At 45.1% G+C, this 25,616-nt stretch overlaps 1 protein-coding gene across 13 annotated transcripts in view; it reads right to left on the bottom strand.

The window, feature by feature from the left end:
• BCAS3 (BCAS3 microtubule associated cell migration factor) overlaps positions 1–25,616 on the bottom strand; it is a 302,365-nt gene that overhangs the window by 106,222 nt on the left and 170,527 nt on the right. Inside the window, exon 24 of one of the 13 annotated variants that reach the window (XM_052688678.1) lies at positions 19,737–19,843. The exons of the other annotated variants lie outside the window; for them this stretch is intronic. Coding sequence (XP_052544638.1) covers positions 19,752–19,843 — 92 coding nt within the window. The 3' untranslated portion in view covers positions 19,737–19,751. Of the gene's footprint in view, positions 1–19,736; positions 19,844–25,616 lie in introns of those variants that run through there. 13 annotated transcript variants of the gene reach the window in all.

Below are 25,616 nucleotides of genomic sequence, written 5' to 3'. Positions count from 1 at the left end.
GCTGCTGCTGGCAGCCAGGAGCTGGCACTGCTCGTGCTCTGCCCCTGCCTGCTGCAATGCACTCTGCAGTACTTTTTTTATTTTAATTTTCCATCCCATATTAAGTAAGAAAACCAGAGACAGTGCTCAAAAACACTTCCCAACAGCTTTCATTAAAACACTGCCATTAAGTAACAAATATTACATTACTAATTACAGTGCCTAGATGTAAAATTTGTTCTCAAAATATCTGTCAGTAGGTAAAGGCTGCTTTAGTTTGGTGAATGTTCTGTCTTTCTGTCATTTCCACTTGGCACCTGGTACAGGAATTCACTGCAAACGCATGAGTGATTCTGAGTGATTAAAACAAGCAAGCAAAACCTCCAGAAGTAATTCCATTTGTGGGCATTTCCTTTAACAGCATTAATAATCTAATGCATTTAAAAGGAAGATTTAGAACTACAATTCACTTGTATTTCATAGGATTAAAAATGCAATATATGTAATAAATTCACAGTACCTAAATGCAAACACATCAAGGCATTTTGACAGTATCTGTGTTTGTTGGGAATTACTGCAGTATGGAGACCTTTGTAGGTCACTCAGACTTTGCTTCAATCTGCTTCCACGATACAGAATTCCAAGGGAACTTCTATTATTCAGGTAAGTGTGCATGAAAATCTGCACTCAGCTGGATGTGGGTATGGAAAACACTCATAGGACACACAGCTGAGCGCAGGTTTCTCATCACCAAGTACCTTCATAGTACAATAATCCATCTTTTGTGGCCCATACACCCAACACATCTTCTGCAAACTTCTTTACCTCCTGTATCACCCATAACAAGTTCACAATAAAATGTTTAATAAAACAGTTCGTGTTATTTCCTTACTCTAAAATACCAGAGCGTGAGAACAATGAAGGGATTTCGTTCGCTGGAATCTTATTTCACAGCACGTGTCTCCTATGCTGGAACTAGGAGCAATCTGAGTAGAAAACAACAGGTTAAATGAAGGTATGCTTTAAAGGAGAGAGGGAACGGAGGGCACAGCACCACCAGCACCGGGCATGGAGGAGCCCTGTGTGCCCTTCCTTTCCAACCAGCACACAGCGTTCTCACCTCCCTTCGGCAGAAATCCCATCCTGACCCTGAGGAACACAGTCCTCCAAACAAGCACATTTCCACGAAACGTATCTCCACTGCAGAAACATTTCATAAAAACATTCCCATCCCATCCCGATTTTAATCTGCACTCCGCTTTCACTCAGTCAATGCAAAGAAGCACTGCAGACAGCAGTCGGGTTTCCCCCTGCAAAGCGCATTGCTTTCCGAGTGCCCAGAGAGCAGCATGAAGTCATGGCGAGTTTTGGGCACACAGGACAAAAGCAGCATGTATGAAAATTAAGGTCTAACTAACTAAGTAAAATGCCACTGAAGTATTGCTCGACTCCCTGGCTACATCGAATTGTAAGACTAAATAAAGTCCTTACAAGAAAAAAACGCACACCGAGGGAAAAAAAGATTGTTATTTTTAACACTGATAATTTTGTTTAAAAGAAGATTCCTTCCTGTGTTTCATCATTTTACGTTATGTTCTAATATAGAAACTAATGTGGGAAAAAAAGTTCAGAAAAATCCGGGCCCAAAATACTATGGAAAAAAAGAAGCACCAAATGTAAAGGTCCCGCAATATTTGGTATCTTTAGATTTTTCTGCACTGGTTCACATGACCCCCGCCTTATTTTTAGAAAGGCAGCAGCTCCCTCTTGGACACGGTGCAATACCTTGTACCCAAATGCTGCTTTGCACAAATAAACCACAGAAAGTGTTGACTTAAAAATAAAACATTGGAAAAGGAGAAAGTTTTTTTTTCTTTGCGAAAATTTCCGGAAAAGCTGTAAACAAAGGCAGGTTTGGCTCGGCGGTGGAGCGGCTCTGTTGAGCTGTTGAGGATGGAGAACATATCAAACCTCACAGAGTGAGGAAATGTTTGTAAAACAGTTAGTAAATCACAGGCAGCAAGGTCACCGTGTTTAACAGCGGGAATGACACTCTGCCAAAACCCCAGCTGTGAAAGGGCGCACACACACGCGGGCTCCTGTCTCGCTTATTCCTCTTCAGATCTGATTTTCCATTTTTTAAAAACAACTTTTTCTTTAGGAACAGCAAAAATCTACAGGGTTTCAAACTGGGGACGTCTGCCAGGACTGACACATCCATCCATCACAGCGTCAAGAACCGCCACTGCTTTACCCAGCGGAGGTGAGCTGTGAAAGCGGAGCAGAGATCCCAGTGTGTGCTCAGCTGTGCGCCCACACTCACACACAGGGAAGAAAAGCAGCAAACGTGTGTCTCTGGGAAGTGGCACAGACTGAAGGTGAAACTACACGTTTTTCAGGACACACACTGCAAACCCATGTATGCATACGGGGAGAGTAATTCATCTCATGCCAAAAAACCCAGGAATTATTATTTCAAGTTGAAGAGTTGTCATGAAATCACTTCATAATATGGAGAGATTTATAAATGACTCACCTGCTACTGTGGAAATCAAACATCCTGCGGTGTGTCACTGGCAGGCAGCACAGAGCAGAGGAAGTACTTAAGCACATACTTGACTCCAGCTCCTCGCATGTTTGAAGTTAAGCATGTATGTAAGTGCTTTGTTGGACTGCGGCCTACATGCTGGATAGCCATGATATAAAGAAAAAAATGCCTTCCAAATTAATTCTATATTAAGTGTCTATTATAATGTTGGGCTTTAAATCACAGTTTACGACGAGGTTTCAAATGGCCTCATTCCTCCACTCACTGCATTATGCATCGGTGTGAGTCAGAATGGGGGACAAAACCTTGGTCTCCTGGGCGGTCCAACGCACTGCACCCGCACGGCACTGCTCCCTCCTGCAGGCACAGGACAGCCATGCTGCACTCATACGGCCACAGGAGGTGGGGAATTAAACAGGAAATTATTTTATCAAGGCATGTTCAATGCAAAAGCTACAGTATGACACCACACCATTAGAGTTTAACACCAAAGCAGAACACATTCTTGCTTCATATTGCAGGAAAAACCAGGAATACAGAAGGATAGATGTGAGAATTGGCCAAAACAGATGTCCCAGCATCAGAGATTTGTGTGTTGGGGCATCAGTAACCCTGGAGTGCATGCAGGCTCCTTCCTACAAGAAGGAATGCCTTAAGCCACAGTATCTTCACTGGTTTCGTGCTTCAAAACCAAAGGTAGCTATGAAGAAAAGCTATCCTTTGCATAAATATGGAAAAGCACTCAAGAAGAAACCATGAGTGAAGCTTCACCAATAGGGTCTTCATAAGGAAAAAGTAAGTTAAAAGCAAGTGAATAAAACTGAGGGCAACTACTGTACATGTATGTTTATGGCAAGGCACATCGTATTCACAGCCACAGAAGTCTGGCTGACCACATCTACCAGTGCATCAGCAGGAAGGGAAAACTCATTCCAGAGGAAATTAAATAAAATATCCCAAGTCAGGATGGTCAGTTCCTAATTATGTAAACTTGAAAGGGAGTTTAAGCACAGTAGTGTAACTTCAATCGCTTTTACCCATCTCTGTTTTAAGCAGAGACTCCTTAAAGAGAAAATCCTACAGTGAAATGATGGCCCTGACTATTAATTAACCAGTTCTGTGTGTTGCACATTTCCATGTGGCCAACCTTCTGGAAAGGAATTAGTGTTCCATTTTATGGATTCTTCTTTGCTCATTACATGAAGTTTTCAGCATGTCAGCTACCGTACAGTTTATTTTTCAGTTTTTTCTTCTTCTTTGGTATTGCATGTTCAAGTTCTGTTCAGTAATATGGGTCAGTTGTTCTCTGCTGAGCAGTTCAAGGAGATTAAATCAACAATACGTTTTAAACTGCCGGTACATAAGTTAAAATTTACCTCCCTTAATCCATGCAATGTGCTCTAGAGTGGCGCTCCAAGAACCAGAGATGTTAATTAACAGACAATACGTTTACCATTTAATTACCAAAAGTTCAAAGGAAAGCTCTTGTTATTATGTTGCCACCTCCTGTTTAATGCACAACCCCTCCTTCCACTTCTGCATGGGACATTTGTGTCTGTACCATCGCTGAAACACTCAGCAGCCCCTTCCAATCCACACTGTCTTAGTCTGCACAAACAGGAATTTGTTACCAATGCAGCTAAAACTGAACGGATAAATGCTTCTGAAGGAACTGACAGAGTCCAGAGATTCACAAGGCCCTGCTGTTACAGGTGGGTGCTCCTCTTTTCACCAGAGCAGGAAGCGTGCATCCTTAGCCCAGCACAGCTTCTCCTCAGACAGAACAGCAGCGTTGCCTGCTTGTTCTTCTAAGCACCAGTTATAAGGGATAACAATTACCACTGCCCCCCTTGTCTACTCTCCTCACCTCCCCTTCCCTCCCCACCTCCCCCCCACAAACTGTAAGGCAGACTGAGTCCAGAGAAAGGTATTTATTTGACTTGGATTCTGGACCTGAAATTATTCAAGCACATCTCCTGGATGTTACCAATACTTCCTACCAGTTACTTCACTCAACAGTGCTTGAAATACTTCACATTTTCTCTCACCTTGCTCTCTGCTTCTATTCAACACTGTAAGTGTCAAGCCAAAAATCACAAAACCATGACAGTAAGTAACCAAATTTACACCAGTGAGTTTCAGTATTTGTTCAAACTACTGCTGCTTGTGAGTGTTTCCAGCAACACTGCCATGTAACACTGCCATGCTCAACATTTCTCTTATGGCTACTAAGACTTACAGACAATAAATATTACAGAAGCTTATCTGACTTGTTGTTTTGTAAGCAGAGATATGCTTCAATGCAGATGGCCTAATGGCTGCTTCAACATTTGGAGGAAATGCATCCCTGGCTCTTTTCATCCGGTGCACCACCACCCACTGCCTTCAAATTCTTGTCCTATTTAGACTCCCTCGACCCCAGCCAGCTTTGCAGTCTCTGAAGTTTGATTACACAATTGAAACTTGAAAAAATTAAAATTAACTTTGTCAAGACAGAAACCAAACAGCAACCTTCAGAGGAAACGTCGCTGCTCGCCCTTTAAATTATTGTTTTCTTTCTCTCTGCTGAGCTTTTCTGCTGAGCTCACTGCTTTGCAGGTAGAGCCTGGCTCAAGTTTCCCCCTCTAAAATTAACCCATGGTATCTGGTCTTTGCAAGCACGCTTCAGAAAGACAAGAGTTAAGAGAGAAAAGTCAGAAGTACGAAGCTAGAAACTACAGAAGGAAATCAAGCAGCTTATTAATACTTGTATTAGTTTTTCTTCTTACAATTCCTCTGTTAATCCTTTACGTTACTAAAACCTTCAAAGTAATCTGATTTTAGTATGTGTTCTATTACCCTGCAAGAGTCTCAAAGTACATTTTTCATTAAAAGTCAAATGACAATTTTTGAGTAAAAATGCTGCCAGACAATCTTCATTTCTTCAGTAAATACTTCAGTGGTCGCTGCGAAGCACCTCCAGCTCTCTGACACCCTCTGCCCACGTCTGCCTGACATCAGCACTCCACTCTCACCCAGGCTGGCCTTATCTCCAGCACAGACTGCTGGCCCAGGCCGGGCCGGGTGGTGTTTCCAATTTCCTTATATAACAAGGCTCTAATGTTGGGCAGGAAGTGGGCAGATACTGAGAAATCAGGGAGGATAAAAGGCACTAGACCCATAACCCCTGGGGTCAAGAGGGTATGACTTCAGGGCCTAGCAGTAAGGTGGAAGGATGTGTTCAGGTAGTTTTAAATTACCTTGTTTTACTGGTCTTTTCCAAGAGGAAGAGAGATAAGATCAAGAGCAGAAGATTAATATTGCATACATGAATATACTCACAGGGCTAACACGAATATTGCTTCCTTTTTTAACTGTAAGTAGTTGACTGTAAGTTTCAGTCAATGTTCTGAAGCTGAAAAATATTCTCCCCTACAACGTCGCTATGATTTCACATTTGGAAAAACTGCAGTGCAGAAAAGCCATCCAGAAGCTCTCAGTCTGCCCAGGAACAATTACAGAAGCAAAAGATGAATGTGCAGGACCATGGGGCAGTTTTGTTTTCCATGGACTGGCAAATGTAGGCACAAGTACAACAAACTGTATGTGGAAATCAGAGCTTTGGCTCTGCATTTAACACGTCTGCAGCAGAAAGAACAGAAATCCTCTCCCCATCACTGATGAAGCAGTGAAGTCCCTGTTTTCAACACGTGTGCCTGAGTCATGACTGCACGACTGGCAAAGCTCCTGCTGGCCATGGGGATGTAGGAGCCACCGTGAGAAAGGAACCATCACAGAACAGCAGCTGTAGCACCTGCCTGACACCACCATGTGGATGGCAATGACACAGAAGGAAAGAATGTTTAATGACCAAAAAACCCCAACTTTTTAAAGACTAGAACTAAGAATTCATCACTCTTAGGAAGAAGATGGTAAATAACTGAAATTACGGTACCATCTGAAGAAAGCAGATTCTGAATTTCCAGGGAAATTCCACCTTTGTGGACAGGGTTTTGAACAGATCTCTGCTTAGGATTTGCCTCTGGCTTGACAGCCGAGAACGTGCTGAGAGCAGAATTACAGGTAAAAGCAAATTACAGCAATGTGCTGCAACCGTCAGTTAGAACTCAGAGGCAAAACCAACCTAACCTTTTGTCTTATCTTCCCTTGGATCTGAATATATTCAGTGCATTTGGTACACGGGGACATGAATGGAGCATAAATCTTCACATGATTCTTCAATCTGTCTACAAATGACCATGTCATTACACATAAACTATTCTATACAATCTATGTGCTTCCCTTTCAAACAGCTAAGGAGTGTATCAGACACCATGGTAAACACAGAAAACCGAGCGTGAATACCAATAAATGCAAGCCTTCCGTCTCGGAAACTCTTCACTTATTTGATTAAGTTAGGTGAAAAACAGAGCAGTCATGCTTGTAGCTTTTCTTCCTTTTTCCTTTCCTCCACTCTTTTTATTCCTAATGCGAATCGGAAGTCTATGTGGAGCAGCCTGGCTAGCCCCAGCCTAACCTCCCCATCTGGAAGGGAACTAACCAGCCTTGGGGCTACTTCCAACCCTTCCCAGCTGTTGGGTTCGGGTTTTTTGTTTTTGCGGGCTTGAGAAAGCATATTTATATAAATGATTGCCATATCCTTTGCCAGCTGTTGACCCTGCTCTTGTCCCGGTTGGGGCATGTTTTTCATTTTTAGCGGCCACAGACTGGAACTGACCCTGACAGAGTCAGCACGCTATGCAAACAGCTTCACGCGCTCTCGCCGGAGCAGACGAGACAATGGGTGCCCAGTGTGAGCCGCCGACCGGTGTTTCCCTTTGGGCGACTGTCACAGGGCCCAGGGCTGGAAGCGCCGCTTTGGAAAAATAAATGCTGAGATTCGCAGCGCTGGCGGGAGGCTTCCTGCCCCGTCCAGCAGCAGCGGGGGCTCAGACAGAGCTCCTCTCAGCCCAAAGGCCAACAGGAACACAGGCCAAGGCGCCTTCTCTGGGCCACGTCTCACATCAGGTAGCAGAAAGTTTCTGCACTGAACTGACGTAAGTTTGCAGAGCTGTGTTCCTCGACCTGCGTTTCCTCCTGCAGAACGAGGAGCTGATCAGCCTTCACCAAAACCTTTGATAAAAATAGTAGTTAAATCATCCACTAAAATAATAACAATAAAAAAATCAATAGCGACCTACAGCAATAAAGTTTTCAGATCGATACCTCTGACAAGGAAAACTGCTTTCTCTGTATCCCAGAGCGCTCACGTGCAGGATGCTGAACTCTCCTTTCCCCTCTCCCTTCCCTGCCGGTCACCTGTAGCTGCAAGGAGCTCTGAGCTGCACAGAGGTCTGTGTGAGAGGGGACGCTCCTCACAAACGCTTCTAAGGAAAACACAGCTCCGAATGCTCCCTCATTAACTGATACTGCTGAAGTTAAATGGGACACAGACAATGAGCCGCAGCCCTTACAACTTTCATAAGCATTATCAGGTTTTTTGATAGTAAGTAGAGGTGGCGTTTGTGTTCTGTTTAGTATGCAGAAGAGCCTCATTTTATTCTCAATGCACAGATTTAATTAAAAATAAATTTACTGTTAACGCTTAAAGTGGTGCCAAGATTATCCAAACAGAAGGTTTATGATACTTAATAATTGATAAGAGGAGGGAAGTTCACAGATTGCGACTGATTATTATTTAGTGGGTCTGTTTGCAAAGGTGAAGGTGGCACTGCAGCCAGCCAAAAGGAAAAAAATCCTTTCTGTTATAACCAGCGTGCTCAGAAAAATGTGCCTCCAGCAAATGCTTTCCAGAAGCGTTTGGAAGGAAGCAGATTACAGATCATGACAGACTCACTGTTACTTTGAGTAACAGAGGGCATTCCAAGTGTTTTCTACAGCATCAGTCTCAGTGCAGTTCTGCCCAAAGGAGCTTTATTTACACACGTATTTTTGTTATTACTGTAATATTTAATACCGGCATGCAGAGATCAGCTCCTGTAAGGCAGCGATTCTCAGCTTGGATTTCAAACCAGCTTTAGCACGATGTGCCAGAAATTTCCACAAGTGCTGAGAGAATTAACTGATGGGATCTTTGAAGCCTCTCTATCCCAGATTAACTAATGAAAAATCTGTGAAATCACAGTTCAATCTTCTTTTTTCTGTGGCTAGCTGTGTTTGCAGCGGTTGGGATGACAAGATGCTCCCAAGCCATCTGGCCCCTCGCGCAGGATTTGATTCAGAAAATTAATAGCAACACCACGGGTGTGCACACATTGCCACAATCCAGCAACGCGGCCCTGTTACACAACGGATGTGTGAGGGCTGCTGCCTGGTGCTGCTGTCAGCCCTGCCTCCATCACAGCCCACGCTGCCCCAACTGTGGGGAGAAACACCGACCTGGGCGGCCCCCTCAGAACAAAAAGGGAAAAATGTTTGTCTACTTTCATGTATTATGTAAATGTAATATCTATAAGTAATGTGGCTTCGTCCTCTTGTTGGTGCTATCCAGCCTTTATGGGCCTACTGCTCTTTCATACTGCACACGTTCTCACATGAGCAAAGGGTGCATGAGAGGCAGACAGCACGTCCTGTGCACAGCTCTAACTCAGAACACCAAAAGGACAGGATGGGGGGGTGCAAAGGTGGCTTCAGACAACTTCACTGAGTCAGAAAACCCACGATTCTGTATGGAAAAGCAGGAAAGCTGTTCAGCAGGAGCAATGCTTGCCAGAAGCAACTTATGGTTAAAAGAAACTTCTATGAATTATCTATGTTAGATAAATTGTGTATTAAAATGTTACTTTAAAAGATTATTTTAGTTTGGTTCAAGATGAACATCTTACTATATTTTACATAATTCAAAGCTCATTCCCATTAAAATTCATTAGATCTGTGTATTCAAATCCACAAGGTATCTTTGGAAACACTAAGCTAATGTGTTTAACTGCAACTGTAAATTTTCAGCTTTCTTGAAAGGGTTCTAAACAGAGTATTTTGGTGCAGCAACAGCGCACGGCAGGGAGGCAATGGGAGCACTGAGAGAAGGATGGAGCAGGGGGACTGCAGGCAGGTACATTAACAGCCAGAGCAAAGAGATGTTCAGGACTGTACATGATTCAAAACACAGTGTAAGTTGTAAATACAGGCAACATTAATGGGAACAGTTTTGTCCCTTTTAACAGCGCTGGTAGATTTCATTACTGTGGTAACACGCTGCAATACGTATGTGAAGCCCTGCATGGCTTTTTGGTCATGAATTTTAAACCGGCTTCCAGAAAGAAGAGTATATAAAGAATATAACAAAAAAGTCACTTTGGCTTTTGAGCATTAAAAGTAAAAGCTTCTCCAAAGGGCAGAAAGGTGAGGGCTCTGGGAGGAATACCCTTCTCCCTCACACTCAGCAGCTGCAGTGCGTGTGCTCAGCGAGGAGCAGGGAGCCGTGCTGCAGGATGGAGCAGTGCTGCAGGATGGAGCTGTGCTGCAGGATGGAGCTGTGCTGCAGGATGGAGCTGTAGTGCAGGATGGAGCTGTGCTGCAGGATGGAGCTGTGCTGCAGGATGGAGCTGTGCTGCAGGATGGAGCAGTGCAGCACGCCGTCCCCATGGGGCGCAGAGCAGCACCCCGGGGAGCTGCTTCTCAGCAGCAGGCCCTGCAATGTGCTGCACTGCCTGCCCGCCTTCCTCCTGCACACTGTGACTCCAGGCTCTCCTCGAGAGCCTGGGTCTGTGTGTTCCTGAAAGCCCTGACAGACGTGGAAAACCCTCTGAGCGTGAAAGAGAAGCTGTGCACTTTTCTCAGTGCCTCCTCTACCTCAGCGGCTGCAGTTCACATTTCAGACCCTGCTGCCACCAATCCTTTTTATTTTGTGATGAGTCTGCTCGGCCAGACCCAGCTCCAGCCAAAGCCAATGGAAAACTCCCACTGCTTCCAAGCAGGCGGGAATTCAGCCCTAATAGTTTAAAATTTGGTGCAAAGCAAAACTCCATGAAACCCCAAGAAGAGATGAAGATACAAAATCTCAGACTCTTTTTCCCCCTCCCCTACAGAAACACCAAACTCAAATCCTAGCAAGTAGCTCACAGCCACATTACCCTGAAGTTTCACAAAGTCCTGAAGGCCCCGGCGCGCACAGGGCTGCAATGCCGCTGCCAGCCCTGGGTTAACAGCCGATGACCCTTCCCATTCCTAACCCCGAGCGCTGACCTCCTGACCCACCCCTGGTGCCGGTGTTTATAAGCACGTTGCCACTGGTGTAAATAAAAAAGGAACACAATGTGCTGAAATTGTTACTGGTGATGACAACCGACACACATTTTACACTGCCAGTGGGCAAAAACATCAATAAATAACTCCAAATCTGTTGTTAATGTGTTTAGAGCTTCTTGCACTGATCGTGTCATTTTCGTTGGTTTTCCTCTTTTCCTCTTCACGGATCTTTATGGGACAAACAGAAAGCTTCCAACAAGAAAACCAGCCAAAAATAAGTCAGCCTGTGGATAAGGGTTAGTGGTAGCACTGCACAGCAGCCAGAATTTCCACCTTCCAACAGACTCCAAATCAGTGTGAAAATCCACCACAACGCACAGCAAACTGAACGGCACACTGAAAATCCTGCAGGTAAGAAAAGCACACGGCTCCTGGTGCAACGCAGCACGGGCTGTGAGAGCTGCTGTCCTCCTGCAGCCCGCAGGGATCCACAAGAAGCCAACTGTATGATAAATTACCTTTTTGGAAGACTAAAAACTCCTGACGTAAAAATAGTGGAGGAGACAGAAAGGACAGACCCTAACTGCTCACTTTTTGTTTTAAAACTAAGTTCCATGTCTTGTTTTGATTTCTAACTCAATAATCTGTTTCTAGAAGAACATCAGAATGTAAGAAGTTCCCCAAGTGCTATTATCAGCCGTATGCTGGGCCTGGTGCCTGCCTGGTTCTGCCTCTAACATGCTGAATCTTTTTCATTTTAATGGTGAACAGATAAAATCTATGTTTTGTTGTTTGCTGCGTCTACAATTCAATGAGACAAAAGGTACACGAGTGTGTCTGCAAAATGAACAACTTATAAAAATGATTATAGTAGATGTAACAGCCTATAAAACATGATCAAATAATGGTCATCTCTCTTTCTCAAGAAGAAAAATTTGATTACGTGTAATTGCAAAATCTAATTTATATTCTCCTACTTCCAATTTAAATTTCCACTTTTATGAAATATTCTCTGCTTCAAAGTTGTGCATGTGCAAAAGATGCTTTGACATGCTTATAATTGATTCGTTTTACACTATCGAAAGGATAACAGTGATTTGCAAAAGAATTTTTTTCTGTCTTGCACACATCTCTCATTTGCCCATCTTAATTCAATTAAAGGAAGTAAGGACGGTTTGACCGATGAATGAACCATATTTTAACTGAGGACACTTCTATGTAAACTGGAGTAAACCAACCACTAATTCTCAGCCAGTTACTTCCGATCTGCAACTTTTATTTTGAAAGGTCACGGCATGGTCACAGAAAAGAAAGAGGATATTAAATGCTGGCAAGTATTTTATAATGGTGCAAAACTATTCTACAAAATGCTGGCAAGTATTCCATGGTAGTGCAGAACTCCAGGCTGGCATCAAAAGCCAAAGGCTTTAAACTCAGAGGCAATTTATGCGCAGACATTCTGTGCTTAGCCCCAGCTCGGTGTAGCTGAAGTTAAAAGCATGCTTTGCATGCGGCACTGAAATGCTTTGTGTAAAGACAAGGTGCAACGTATGGGCTGTGCTCTGCAGCTGTCCTGGGTCAGCACCTGCGTGTCTCCACACTAATCAATACTTATGAGTTCTGCTGTGAACTGCAGGGTAACCTTCACATTTGAGTTGCAGCCTCCATGCTGACCTGGAATACCCAGGAATACCAGTGTATATATTTAAAGGCAGCAAAGAGGTTAAAAGTGGAACAGAAGCAAGAATCTTCAGCTTCAATGCCTAATTTAAACACGCTCTATTATTTTCCTAGCATCTAGAGGAGATGGTGTCATCCACCTTGTACACATCAAGAAAGTTGTGAAGATAGCGAGGGCATTTGTTTCCACGTCAAGGAGGAAAGTTCTCCATCCTCAGCCTCTCCCCACATGTGAGCCTTCTGCTCCTGCACTGGAAAGCAGGGGGAGAAATCACAGCACAGAGCTGACCAGCCTCATGCAGGCAGGCAGGGTGTGGGGAGTGCTGGCTGTGTCAGCACCTCCTGTGAAGTACTGTCAGACAAAGATGACCACTGGAGGAGAAATATGAATTAACATGATAGGCTGCCTATCATCTGCAGAATCAAACCCTTTGCACCTTCTGGACACTGCACTTAACCTCACTGCTTAACAGGAGAGGTGCTACAGTAGATAACAGAGGACGGAACATTACAGTAAGGATCATTTTTTAGGCAATACTTGCTGACAGCACACTGAAATGAGGGTAAACACATGCCTACTGTCTCAAAACAGCAGCAAAGGCTGAACTTTTATTAAATAAACATGGCAACAACCTCACAGAAGCCCAGGGGCGAGATGCTCTGGCAGCAGAGAGGTGAGGATGATGAGGAATGCCCTTGGTATGAAGGCTGCCTGAACCCAGCTCGTCACGGAGCTGGAGGCCGAATGCCTGCTGCAGAGCAGGGCACATCAGCACCCATTGCACACCTGTGGAACAGCCATATCACAGATGAAAAAGAACTGAATGTGCTAACCCTGCCTATCAGGAAGGCCCCAAACCTGTCCTGCTCACGGTCACTGCAGATCCCTGACAGTCCGTCCCGCTCCCATTCCACCTGACAGTACATCACCAGCACAACAGCTCTGCTTCACTTCAAAAACACGGCTGGAGTTTGTGTCATTTTTCTCTGCCTGCGAGCCTCCTGGATGCCAGAAGTCCTCCAGCAAGCTGGGGGGCACAGAGCAGAGCCAGGGGCACTTCCAAAAGGCCACCAGAGAAATGCACAAATTCCGAGTGGGAGAGGCACACAGCTGCTCTGTTTTTCAGATGCAAGAAGGGAATAAACACGTGGCATTCTCCCAGAACACTATTTTTGAAAGAGGACTGTCTCACCTCAGCCAAGGGTGGTGGTTTTGCTCTTTTTAGAGCAGTGGTCTTAGTTACTCGTCCTATTACAAATACTGAGGGTAGAAGTGAACGCAACCCATTTTCACCAGGTTGGTGTTTGTACTCCTTCAGAAAAACTGGTTGCTGAAAATACAAAAACCCCAACAGTTTTTATACCTCCCTCTTCAGCTCCCAGCCACAGCCTCCTTCCCTTCCAAAGCCCGCACTGGCACCTGCATGGCACAGAGGCTGGAGAAGATCCTGCTCACGTCATGCAGTGCCCAGCCCTGGGCAGCAGCTGCTCTCGGTGCAGGGACATCACTCACCATGTAGCATACCCAGGGGTTGTGCTGCAGGGGCCTGCTCCAGCCCAACAGCTCACAGCAGCCCCCGTTCACGTCCAGCACAACGACTACCAGCACCGATGTGTTTAAGTGAGAAGAACCAGCACTGTTTAGCAGGTGACAGAAGCATGAAGGTTCTGTGAATGCAAAGGCAGAATGTGGCTAGAGCCAGCCAGAAGGCACTACTTTCAGCTGTAAGGAGACACCGCACCAACGAAGGAGGTCAACGCTGCCCCTCACATCGAGCACCGACAGCACAAAGCTGTGCCATGCTCCTCGTGGGGGAGGGAGGCAGAAGAGGGCTCTTCATCTTGGTTGCCGCAGTCCATAAGGGACAGCAGCTCATACAGCGGGTAAGAGTTATTCCCATTTGTGAGTTTTTCCTGGAGCGAGAGCAAACTTCACTAAATATTCCTGCCTGCCTCCGTGTGCACGGAACGCCCGGCGCACATAAATCTGGAGTGCTATTACTCTTAGAGGACTGGGAATTACACACTGAGGGCCGCACAGGAATGGCCACAGTCCCCCCACTGTGCCTGCTGGGCCAGGCACAAGGCACCCATGGCACACGGAGCACCAGCACAGCCCCGTGCCCCGCGCGGTGGCAGTGGGACCGCACCTCCAACCCCGCCGTGCCACGTGTTAATGACCTCGCAGCAGCAGACAGATCCAGTCCTTCTGCTTTTCTTTCTCACTGAATGATTTCCCTAAAGCCAGAGCTGGGCAAAATGCCACTAATGCTGCCGTAAAACTCCCGCTGTGTTAGGAGGGAGGCAGGCGACTGAGGGTTAGGAGGTAATCAAGCTTACAGATTAAGGCTCGCTAAAGCTACAAGATCAGCACAGCTCGGGGTGTTTATTAACTCTTTGAAAACCACAATGTATGACTGTGTATCACACACACATAAAGGACGTTTTCTAACAAGAGCTGACAGCTGAACTGTTTTGCAAGATTAATTCTAATTTGTGCCAAGCCGGGAATACAGAAGAAGCACTCTTTAAATCTATTTGGATCGATTTCATTTTAAAACGTACCTCAAACTACGAGACTGCACAAGCAAAAACCTCCCAAGAATTATGGAGAAGTAAAATTTGCTAATTATTCTTCCACTCAAAAAATTAAATTAAGCAGCAATCTGGAAGTCACTGAGTGAAAAGCACCTCTGCCCCTTCAGCAAGTTAAAGCCCTGACAACGGAGTGACTCGTTTTCAGCAGTGCAGAATGGGTTAATTTCTGAATATAAAATGAGGTTGCCACAATCTGGGTGTTTTTTGTTTTGTTTTGTTTGTAACACAAAGCAAAATATACTCTACAGATGCTTGATTAAAATGCAACAGCTGTTTATGGCGGTGCATTTTCCGCTAATTTACTGGGGCAGATTTTTCAAGGAGCCTCGTTTGATTGCATCTTCATTTGCATACACATTCACACAGAGCTGCCGGCCCAGTTGTCCCCGGCCTGGGTACAATTTCAGGTTTCAATGCACTCCAACACAACCAAGCAGCCCACAGCCATAGGAAGAGCAGCTTCAGGAGCGCAGTGTCACACCTCTGCCCCACGATCCGACCTGCACCTCGTACGGATTTCCGCCTCGCTCCAACAATTCCCTCCTACGGCACTGCACACAACCAGCACCTAATCTGCTCCTCACATCTGTCTGGCTAGGCCTGGTGCCTTTTTTATTATTATTATTTCCCTTTTGTTTATTTGATCTACTGCATTCCTTAAGCTTGATGACTAATCCAAATTATTAACAAATACAAAAGGGTTTATGTAAATTATTATGATGAACAAAAACAAATCACAATTATAACGTCGTTAAGTGAATTAGACAACAATGACTACAGCTTCCCTATCATAGATCGAGGCGGATGAATTTGAACTTTATTGACAGTAGCAGCAGAAAGCCTTAATCACTGAGCACCAGCACAGTCTGGTTTTCATAGGGTAATGACCCATCTATATATTGATAACAAGGGTCTCATTCATCATAATTCGTATTAAAAAAACCTCTTGCAAAACTAATGGAGGGAACGTGTGAAAAGTGATTGGATGGGTAAAACTGTACGGGGCTGGAAAGGCCTTAATTGATTTTATTGTGCTGTGTCTAAGCCTCCTCGCACAGTACATCAGATCTGTATCTAACTGCATTTCAATTGATTTTCACTGATATGGCTAGGGCTTAAGACTAAACTAATAAAAGGATGAAAGACTTCGTAATACAGATTTTGAAAATAACGTGCACACATGATTCCTATGGAATAAAATTGTATGCCATGTGTTTGTCTTAGCAAAGTGGCTACAACCAAATGTAATAGAAAAAAATGCAACTAATGTGAAGAACGCTGATCAGGACAAGGAGGGGAGAGAAAGAAGGGGAAATAAGGAAAAAATGTCCCTTGGCTAAAATCAGGTTGATTGTAAGCAGACCTGACTTCAATGGAGTTGTACCTGCTCACATTAGGGGCGATTCTGACTGATATCTCAAACTTGATTGAACGCGATTGTAATTCACTTCAGATGCAGGTTTGTTCTCCACAGTTGTAAATAATGAGCCATACATATTCTGCATTTCAACTACATGTCCTGGTAAAGTTACCTGAAGCTAAGGAGTCGGTTCCTCACTGCCTCTGTACGACTGCATTCCTGGACCTTCACAACACAGAAATGTAACCTGTGGCAGTAACATTATGAGAGATACATCACTGCCTCTAATTTCTTTTGCACGCTTTAGATAACAGCTTATTTAAGCCCCAGAACATTGCTGAATTGGGCTCCCTATCAAAAAGTCACCATCAAGCTGAAAAAGGAATCAGGTGCAGATAAAATTTGATACACGGTCTGAGTAACGGACCATATAAGCAACAGGTTCAACTAGAAGGGAACACAGATTAAATGGAAAGATCTGTATACACAAAAAAAATCTAAAATTGGGAAAACCTCTTCAAAACAACGGAATTTCATTTTTTTTCTGCCTATATACTCTGCCATCATTTGCTAATACAATTGCAAACGACACTACCTGCTAGTCAGATGGCTTGTAACATCTGCATAACAAATGATAATGTATAAGAGTTGTTCTGGTTTTGTGCTCCTTCACCAGGCTCGGTGTTGATAATCTCCAAAGCTCACCCATGATTCTTTAAATTAAACATAAGAATCTTGTCTCACAGTACAGCTAGGTTATCCATGTGTAAGAGCCCAAGCCAAGTAATTACACATCCGCTCAAAGGATTAGACACATAAGATTTCTTTAAATTTTTAATAAAACTGCACAGCTGTTGCAGGAAAAAAAACTCTTTTGTTCTAGATTTTTTAAAACCATTAAGCTCAAAGTGATTCACAGTTATGCTTCAAGAAAAGTACTTTCCAAGTATTTCTGTTAGGCACTTTTTTTAGTAGATTTAACATCAGTTTAACCTCATGGAGACAGACTGGAATCAGGGATAACCTAAAGGGAAGAGATCTGGGCGAGTTTGAAAGAACATTGCTCTGCTCTCCCCCAGAACACCTGCAGATGCATTTAACTCAGCAGTACAACTGCCCACAGTGCAGCTCAGCCCAGCCAGCTGTGCTGCCCTGCATGCTGCCCATGAGACACGCTGGGCCGCCACCTCTGTGCTGCCATGCCATGGGACACAGCAAGCACGGGCCTGCTGACCAACATCAATGGAAAGAACCAAACCAGACACAGTGAGGGTGGACTGTGCAGAAGAGAGGAGGACTCCATTCAACAAAGGACAAAGACATACGAGCAGAAAGTGCAAGGTCAGGAATGTGAAATGTGAGTGCCCAGCAGTCAGACAAGACGGGGCAGAGTCCTGCTGCTATCGGAAGGAGATGGGGCAGCTGTGGGCAGAAGCAGCACGGCTCTAGCACCCAACATCACACACATGCAGAAATATCCTGCTGTTCAGCACAGCGTTGTCACTTCAAACCTATGTGCTGATCACTTGCCTGAAAGTCAAAGGGGATGCAAAGCAGCAAGATGAGGGGAACAGGAAGCCTGGCTCCTCCAGGGAAAGCTTTCTGCCATTTCAATTGCAAGCCAGCACATCAGGGACACCAACATCAGGGAACGAAAAACTATCTGAGTCGAAGGGCAGCAGCAGCACAGCGCCAGGTGCTCCTCTGAAGGGCTCAGGCACAGCTGTGGGACGGGGCAGGGTGGGATCTCACCTCATTGACAGGGCTCTGACTTTGTACTGTGGTGTAAATCTGCCACCGCAGAGCTGTCGCAATAATATGCAATATTACTGAACAACCAATGGAGAGGATTTACAAGATAAACTATGGTATGCAGCTATATTTACAATGAATCTAAATCCCTAAAGATTTTAATGAACTGCAGCTGACCTTGATCAGTGATTCAAAGCCCAGAACAGCTTCTACTCTCTCACACATTACTAACCTTTGCTACAACATTTATCAATTTACCTTCTTGATCTCTCAAGCAGGTCATGTTTTCTAATCAGCCACCAGCTCAAAGACCTACATCCCAATTAAATTACTGAATGAAGACATGCTGGAATGCAGGCTTCGTTTGAAAGAATTAGCACTAAGCACGCCTAAGGAGTGGATTCACCAAGCCTCAACTGATTCTCTACACTTGAACTGATTTTCTAAACGTTTCTATGTCACATGCTGCTCAGAGTTGCAATTGTTAATGCTATCCCTGAAATAGTTTCCCTGTATGTTTTTGTTTTTCCTTCCCCAAGTGCTCTGTATGTTTCTTTGCCTGAATGCTGACCTGAGCTTTACGTCACCCACCTGGCGGCTGTGAGCTTGTTGGGCCGCTGCGTGGCTGAAATCTTCGTTACACAAACCTACACAGATGGTTATTATTAAAGTCACTTCACAGACTTACAACTGCTCACACTTGAAGTGAGATGCTTATTAAGATGTCCACAAGATCTGAGCCTAATTTTTCCCTCTTTCAACACAGCATGCGTATTTATGCCGCTATGGAAGAAAGAGCTCGAGGTGCAGCCCCAGGGCCCCTCAGGACGGGGCCCCAAGGAGCTGTGAAGGAGCAGGCCGGGGGTACAGCCGTGCTGTGGGGGCAGCCCTGCCCGGCCAACGTGGCAGCAGCCTGCGGGCAGGGCCCTGCTTTGAAAGGCAGGCCGTGGGACTCGCAGCCAGGCCAGGAGCCGGCGCTGACAGGGCGGTGGTGCACAGCAGCCCCACACAGTAGCTGGACGCTTCCTGGATGCGATGCACATGTTGGGAATGAGTGAGTGCACCCAGCATGTGCTCGGCCTCGCTGGATTGCTACAGGAATACCATGCATGCTGCTGCTGTTAATAGAGCACGCTGCAAACCCACGTAAAGGTACGGAAGCACCTGACATATTTATACCTATTTTCTTGTTTTTCTTTTTTCAGTCACTTACAGGATTACTGAGCAGTAATGGAAAGTACCCACAAGTACAAAGCAATTCCCAACACATACGTGATCAAATCATATTTATAGTCACAAAGACAGTTAAGTGTAAGCCCATGCAGCGATAACACCTAGAAACAACACCATCACCTTTCCTGACTGCAAGTATCTTGCACAACAACAAAATTTTTAGTATAGCAAAATTATTGTTTCAAAATACACAAAACAAGTAAAATATAGTGAATTCTGATATTGAAACTGTGCCTGCACTAAAGCTAATTGATTTCTTTGTTTCATCACAGCCCAATGCCTTCAAGATTAACTTGCCAAGATTTCTGGCCCCGCATTCATCCTTCTGCACATGCCTATTAATTGCCCACTTACATATACATTTTTCTGCAATGGTTATGGCAAAGACAATTTCCCAACAGCAATGCAAGGGCTCTACCGAGGGTAGCAGTTCAGGACCTCTTCACTTAAGGAGTGCTTCAAGGTACACATGCCCTGTAGGCACTGTATTTTGATGACCTCTATCACTGGAAAATAAAAAAACATTGCAAAACCAGATCCGTGACACCTGTAAGAAAATACTACTTGGACCAGGTCTAATTTATTTGTTGGCAGAGAACAGCTACTGGGCTTCATATAAAGTTCAACAGAAAAACATGTAATAGAGATATCTAGAATCATAACTGCAATAAAACAAGCTCTACATTTATCTGGCTGTTAAATGCAACTCTACATTTATTAGTAAAAAGGAATCAAATCTGGTTACGGCGTAAAACATCTCCCCTGCCCCTGGAGAGCAAACACCATCCATCACCACTGCCCGCGGCCACACTGGGTGCATCGGCCTGCCCACAACCCAGGGCACACAGAGCAGAGCTCCGGACCCCAGGAACGCAGAGCAGCGCTCCCAACCCTGCGAACAGAGAGCAGAACCCCGCTGCCCACAGCCCGCCAGCTGCCCAGCTTCACCACTGTCCTCTCTTATTACTTTAAAATGAAGACATCATTGCATGCTGAATACTTTTCCTAATTGTACACATCTTCCCTAATTAAGAATTCATAAGAGCAAGAGGGTTTCCTTGGCGAGGGCTCTAAAATGTTCCTTCTGCACTGAGCTCAGTACGGCTGCTACCGACAGCACCAAAAATGAAATAACTTTCCCATCGTAACGCGGCCACGCGCCTCCCGCTAGGCTGTGACCTAATTGAGACTTTTGATCTTAGCTTTTTAGAAATGTTATTCTTCTTAGCCTGTAAAACATTTTAACTACAGATCTGCAATCGCTGCTGAAAGCCACAGGGAATTTAAAAAAAAAAAAGAAAAAAAAAAAAAAGGGGGGAAAAAAGTCAGTTTATCAAAGTCACTGGAAATACAAGGTATTAATTACGCTAAATGAAGAAATATGGGCAGTTGGTTACTTTTGTGGGTCAGAACTATTTTAATCTGGCGCTGCCAGCCGGCTGCTTGTCGCTGCCCCACGCGTCCCCATCACCGCCGGATCACATCAAAGCCGCGGGAAGTGAGGAAAGCAGCGAGCGGCGCGGGGCCCCCGGGTGCCGAGGTCACAGATTGGGCTGAAACCACCACATTGTTATCAATTACAATCGCCGATAAGGACACGACCTTTTTGGAGGCGCAGAACAGGGGGATATTCACCAACCGCCTTCCCCTGAACCGATCCTGGCTGCAGGGGCTGAGAGGGAGAATAAAACCGCACAGCAAATCCTAATTCTCAAATGGGCACGAGTTAAAAATATGGCAGAGTCCAGTGCTGATAAGATACACTCGGCTCAGCTGAACACAGCTCCCTTGATTTGGTTAGCCGAGCCAAATGCACGACAGAGCACAATTAAAGCAGAGGGGAAATTATATTTCTACCCTACAGACGGCTCTTGTGAAGTTTCATCAAAGCGAGCCCAAAAATGTCTTTATTGTAGCGAGACCTACAGCAGAAGCACACGTAACTGAAAAAAAGTAGTGTTATACAGTAGTAAGTCACCTAGTAAAATAAAATATATTTTCAATAAACATTAGTTCTGCTTTTTACTTCTTACGATTCTTTGATCGAGTAATTTTGAACTATATAAAAGCAGGCAGCCCTGCCGGCCGGCGTTCCTGCAGGCACTGCTCACAGCCCACCTCGCTGCGCTTCAGGTGCTGCAGCCCCGGCTCACGAGTGACGCAGAGCAGTTCATGCTCATGTCTGTTGTGGACATAACAGTGTGGGGAAACAGAGCATCCTTCCCACCGGAATGAAAAGCAGCTTCACGGCAAGCTGGCTGCAATACTTCAGTGTTTTACAATTTCAGAAAAGAAGCACTGAAAAAAAAAATGATAGAGAAAGGCAGAATAGAACTTAAATCCTTAATGATAGAAAGCTGGAAATCTAATTGATTCCTATTGCATTCAGAGCAAACAAGAAATGAGAACACAAGCACTGTGCACCACCTTTGCTTCTGCACATTAAACCAGCACCCCAAATATTTACCAGCTCTGAAACAGATCTGAGACATATCCAGTAGGATCAGTAAAACAGTTACACACAAAAGAGGTAGCGATGTGAAACTGGAAGGCACAGAGCCCTGCCCTGCCAATGGAGTTACAGGTTTGGGCTTTGCTACATTTTTTCCCCTGAGGGGACCAAAAGAGCCGTATATGGCAATACGGAATTGAACAGGGTTATTTCATACATTTTGAATTTAGGATGAAGCCAATTGTAGGAAATACAGTTAGACTGCTTACAGGGCTGTGCAATGGGAAGAGAGGAGCAGCACAACGGAGTCCTCGATCCGTTTGCAAACTTCGCCGTCTGCACACAGAGAGAAAAATACACTTTACATTTTATAAACAGCCGTGAACAGAAGCTGAAGCATTTTGCCACTTCTGGGAAATCAATAAGTAAAAACAAGGCGCTCATTTGCAAATAATTTATGTGGCTTTTTTTGCTAATGCAGGACAATGTCTCAGTGAAAACGAGGGCAATAACTTTATTATCTCTGTAAATGCAATGCACTGCGAACAGAGACTGATGGCACTGCCCTGCGCGCCGAACAAAAGCCCCGCTTCCAGCAGCTCCCAGCAGCTCCCAGCAGCAGCGCTACCGCGGAGCCGCGCAACTCCTTTAACGGAGCAAAACGACCGAGCTTACGTAACCGAAACGAAGCCACAATTACTTCAGACACACTCGAGAAGCCGCTATTTGGCGAAGCTTAGGGCTGGATCATCGCTCCGGGCCGCGCTCCCGTCGGCACCTCCCGGCAGCGCCCCGAGGTGCGCGCCCCGCCCCGCCCCGCCGCTCCCGCAGCCCAGCAGCGCGGCCCGGCCGCCCCCCCGCCATCCGCGCTAGACGGCCAAAGCTCCTTAGGCAGGTCTGAAGATCGCTATGTAGGGCACGGAGGAGCGGGGCCGCCCGGGACCCAGCCGGGTGCGCTGCCACCAAGGACGGCAGGCGGCACCGGGAGCCAAGCGGCCCGTCCGGCCCCTCAAGTCTCTGCTATTTTCACATCTTAGCTCCTCGTCTGCAAAAAGATGAAGGCGAAAAAAACCTCACGTGAAACCGCCGTTTGTCACAGGACGTTATTGCGTTGCACTGCAGCTCTGCTCGCAACCATTTAGTTAAATAAGCCCGGTTGTGGAGAACCCGCGAGCACCAGCAGCGGCTCCGCGCCAACCTGCCCTGCACCAAACGCGCGGCACGGCCGGCCAAAGCTGCCCCTGCGAGCACCGCGCGGAGCGGAACGACGGCCCGCAGAGCACGGAGAGCAGAGCTTAGGAGAGCAAAGCGGGGAGAAGAGATCTTCCATTTGTGCAGAGAAACGCTGAGGAAACGCACAAAACATCCATGATTAAATAAAACTTTCTGTGATTGAATCTGACTGCCATTTTACAATATTAATGCTAATGGGATATCGTACTCTTGTTTGCATGTTTGACTTCAGTTTCCATACAAGTTGCTTGTACATAGGATCACAGGAAAATAGCATTTGAAAAAGCAAACACAAAAGGCACGCTGAAAAGGAAAGGCAAGTTGAAGAGCAACAAAATCAGCAACATACACACAATAATCAGTTTCCAATGTCAGATGGGGAAGTCATGCAGTAAGAGAAACGACGCGTTGGAAAAAGAAAATACTTTTAGGAAACAGCAAAATTAAAACGAGTAGATATGTAAAATAGATGAATGAAGACAACGTCTTCCTGCACCGAGGGAGTTGTTTAAGGAGAAACAGTGTCCATTTGTGGCCAGCGATAATACTTTCCATTCAATAGAGTTTGCAGCTTGCTGATTCATATGATTGCAGGCTGGCGCCCTGCTGGCGAGCCCCCTCCACTGAAATTAAATCCACTCTCTTCAGTTATAAATTATAATGCTCTATAAACAACACTCCCACTGGGAACGGGGAGAGAGAGAGAGCTCTCTGCATAGTCCACTCACTGTTTAATGCTCTGCTCTTCTGCCACAAACAAGGGCTGTATGTCTGCCATAGACAGCACTCTTGCTGTAATTTATATACTGTTTGATGTTGAGAGCAGAGAAAGGAAAGTAGAATCGTAATGCGAGTCAAAGAGGAAAAGAAGTTGGAGGTGGGTGAGTGTGCAAGGAAGAGGAAGGACAGAACACACTTCATACACGTCTTCCATAGATACATCGCCACACGTATCTTTGCTGCCCCTCAGGAATATCCCCCCAAAACCCCGAATACCACTTAGGACACACAAGGTGCACACGGCCCAGCAGGGCTCTGCACCCATCGGGTGCCATGGCCGTGACCGACACCTGAAGGCCATCATCACTGGGAGCACAGAATACACCACCACGGTTGGGGTTCACCCCCAGCCCAGGCTGACACGCATCCCCCGGAGCTGCTGCAGTGCCCTGCTTGTTCCCTGATCCCAGCTGGGCAAGAGGATGCAATGCTGGCTGCTCTTCATGTTTTTTTATTAGTTATTTTTAAACGAACGTGCGATAGACACCCAACTGCTACAAAAACATGCAAAAATCAGACTTGAAATAAAAAGCAACAAACAGATTAAAGAAATGCCAGTGAAAATATTGCTGCTGTGGGAAAGATGTGGAGTCCGAGTAAAAAGTATATGATTATCTCTAAGAACAGCCTGAAGTACACAGCAGAGATGGCACTGGGAAATACCCCGTGGGCCACTGAGGGCTTTGTCTGGAGAATAAAACAGTACCAACTTCAAAGCACAACCCCCTAATTATTGTCATGGAAATTTCTATCTGAACTGTGAGAGAATGACAGAGTATTCAGGCAAACAGCTACCGGGAGCACCATGTCCATCACTCAAGATTTTGATGAATGACTGAAAATTAGAGATCTGACCAAAAAAAAACCAAAAACCAACCTCACTTCTGCTAAAATTGGCAGCCAGCACAGGAAAGCAGGGTTCCCAGCTGCATTTTTCAGGAGTCAAGTGGTTGCTTATTGGTCCCACTGCTTTTTGTTGTTGTTGTTTACAGTCTTATTCTTCCACTGCCCCAAACACCACCACCTCATCTTTTCTTCCTTTTCTATCTCAGGAAATGACTGAGGAGCTTTTCATTCTGGGGGAGGGAAGGAGGGCTGAAGTCTCCTTTTCTGTGAGGTTGAGCCCTTGTATGTCAAATCTGGCCTGGAGCAAATTTTCACAGCTGAATTATAAACCCTGTAAACAAGGGTTTATGATGGAAATGCTGACACAACCTTAATTGCCAACAGCGTGAAGGGGGGGAGGCTCTGTAACACACACTCCTTTTCACTCCGAGTCCTGCACTCCAAATCTGCCATCCCATGAAAAGCAACCTTGCTCGCTGTTCTTCCTCTTTAATGCTCAAGCAAGCGTGCTGGGACATTTATATCAAATCTGGTCGTTCAATACTGTCCTCTAGAAAAGAAAAAACTTGATTTTGTAATAAAAGTATAATGTATAGCTTAAAAATAAATTAAATAAAGGAAACATTAAAAGATAAATGGAGCAGGATGCTCTATGGCTGAGGTAATTTGAGTGGAAAGGGAAGGAGGGAGTTTACATTAATAAATGATTAAAGGCCTTAACGAGGGCCTATCAGGTTGAACACTGGAGCATACTTCTCCACCTCTCCTCCTCTAGTCCAGCTTTTTTACATTTGTTCTCAATGCTGATCAATATGGTTTTCATTTACTGATTTCCATAATGCCATATGTGATCTGCTAGCCTGACATAATGAAGGCAGAAAGAGAGCTGAAGTCATTTGAACATTCTCGCTTGCATGTCTGTCGCCAATTTAGAAAATAAATACCTATTGAGAGTTAGAGTTTCCTCT

The sequence above is a fragment of the Tympanuchus pallidicinctus genome, unplaced genomic scaffold (genome assembly GCF_026119805.1).
Source record: "Tympanuchus pallidicinctus isolate F22 unplaced genomic scaffold, pur_lepc_1.0 scaffold24, whole genome shotgun sequence".
Taxonomy (NCBI): domain Eukaryota; kingdom Metazoa; phylum Chordata; class Aves; order Galliformes; family Phasianidae; genus Tympanuchus; species Tympanuchus pallidicinctus.
This window is presented reverse-complemented; position numbering and strand designations above follow the sequence as displayed.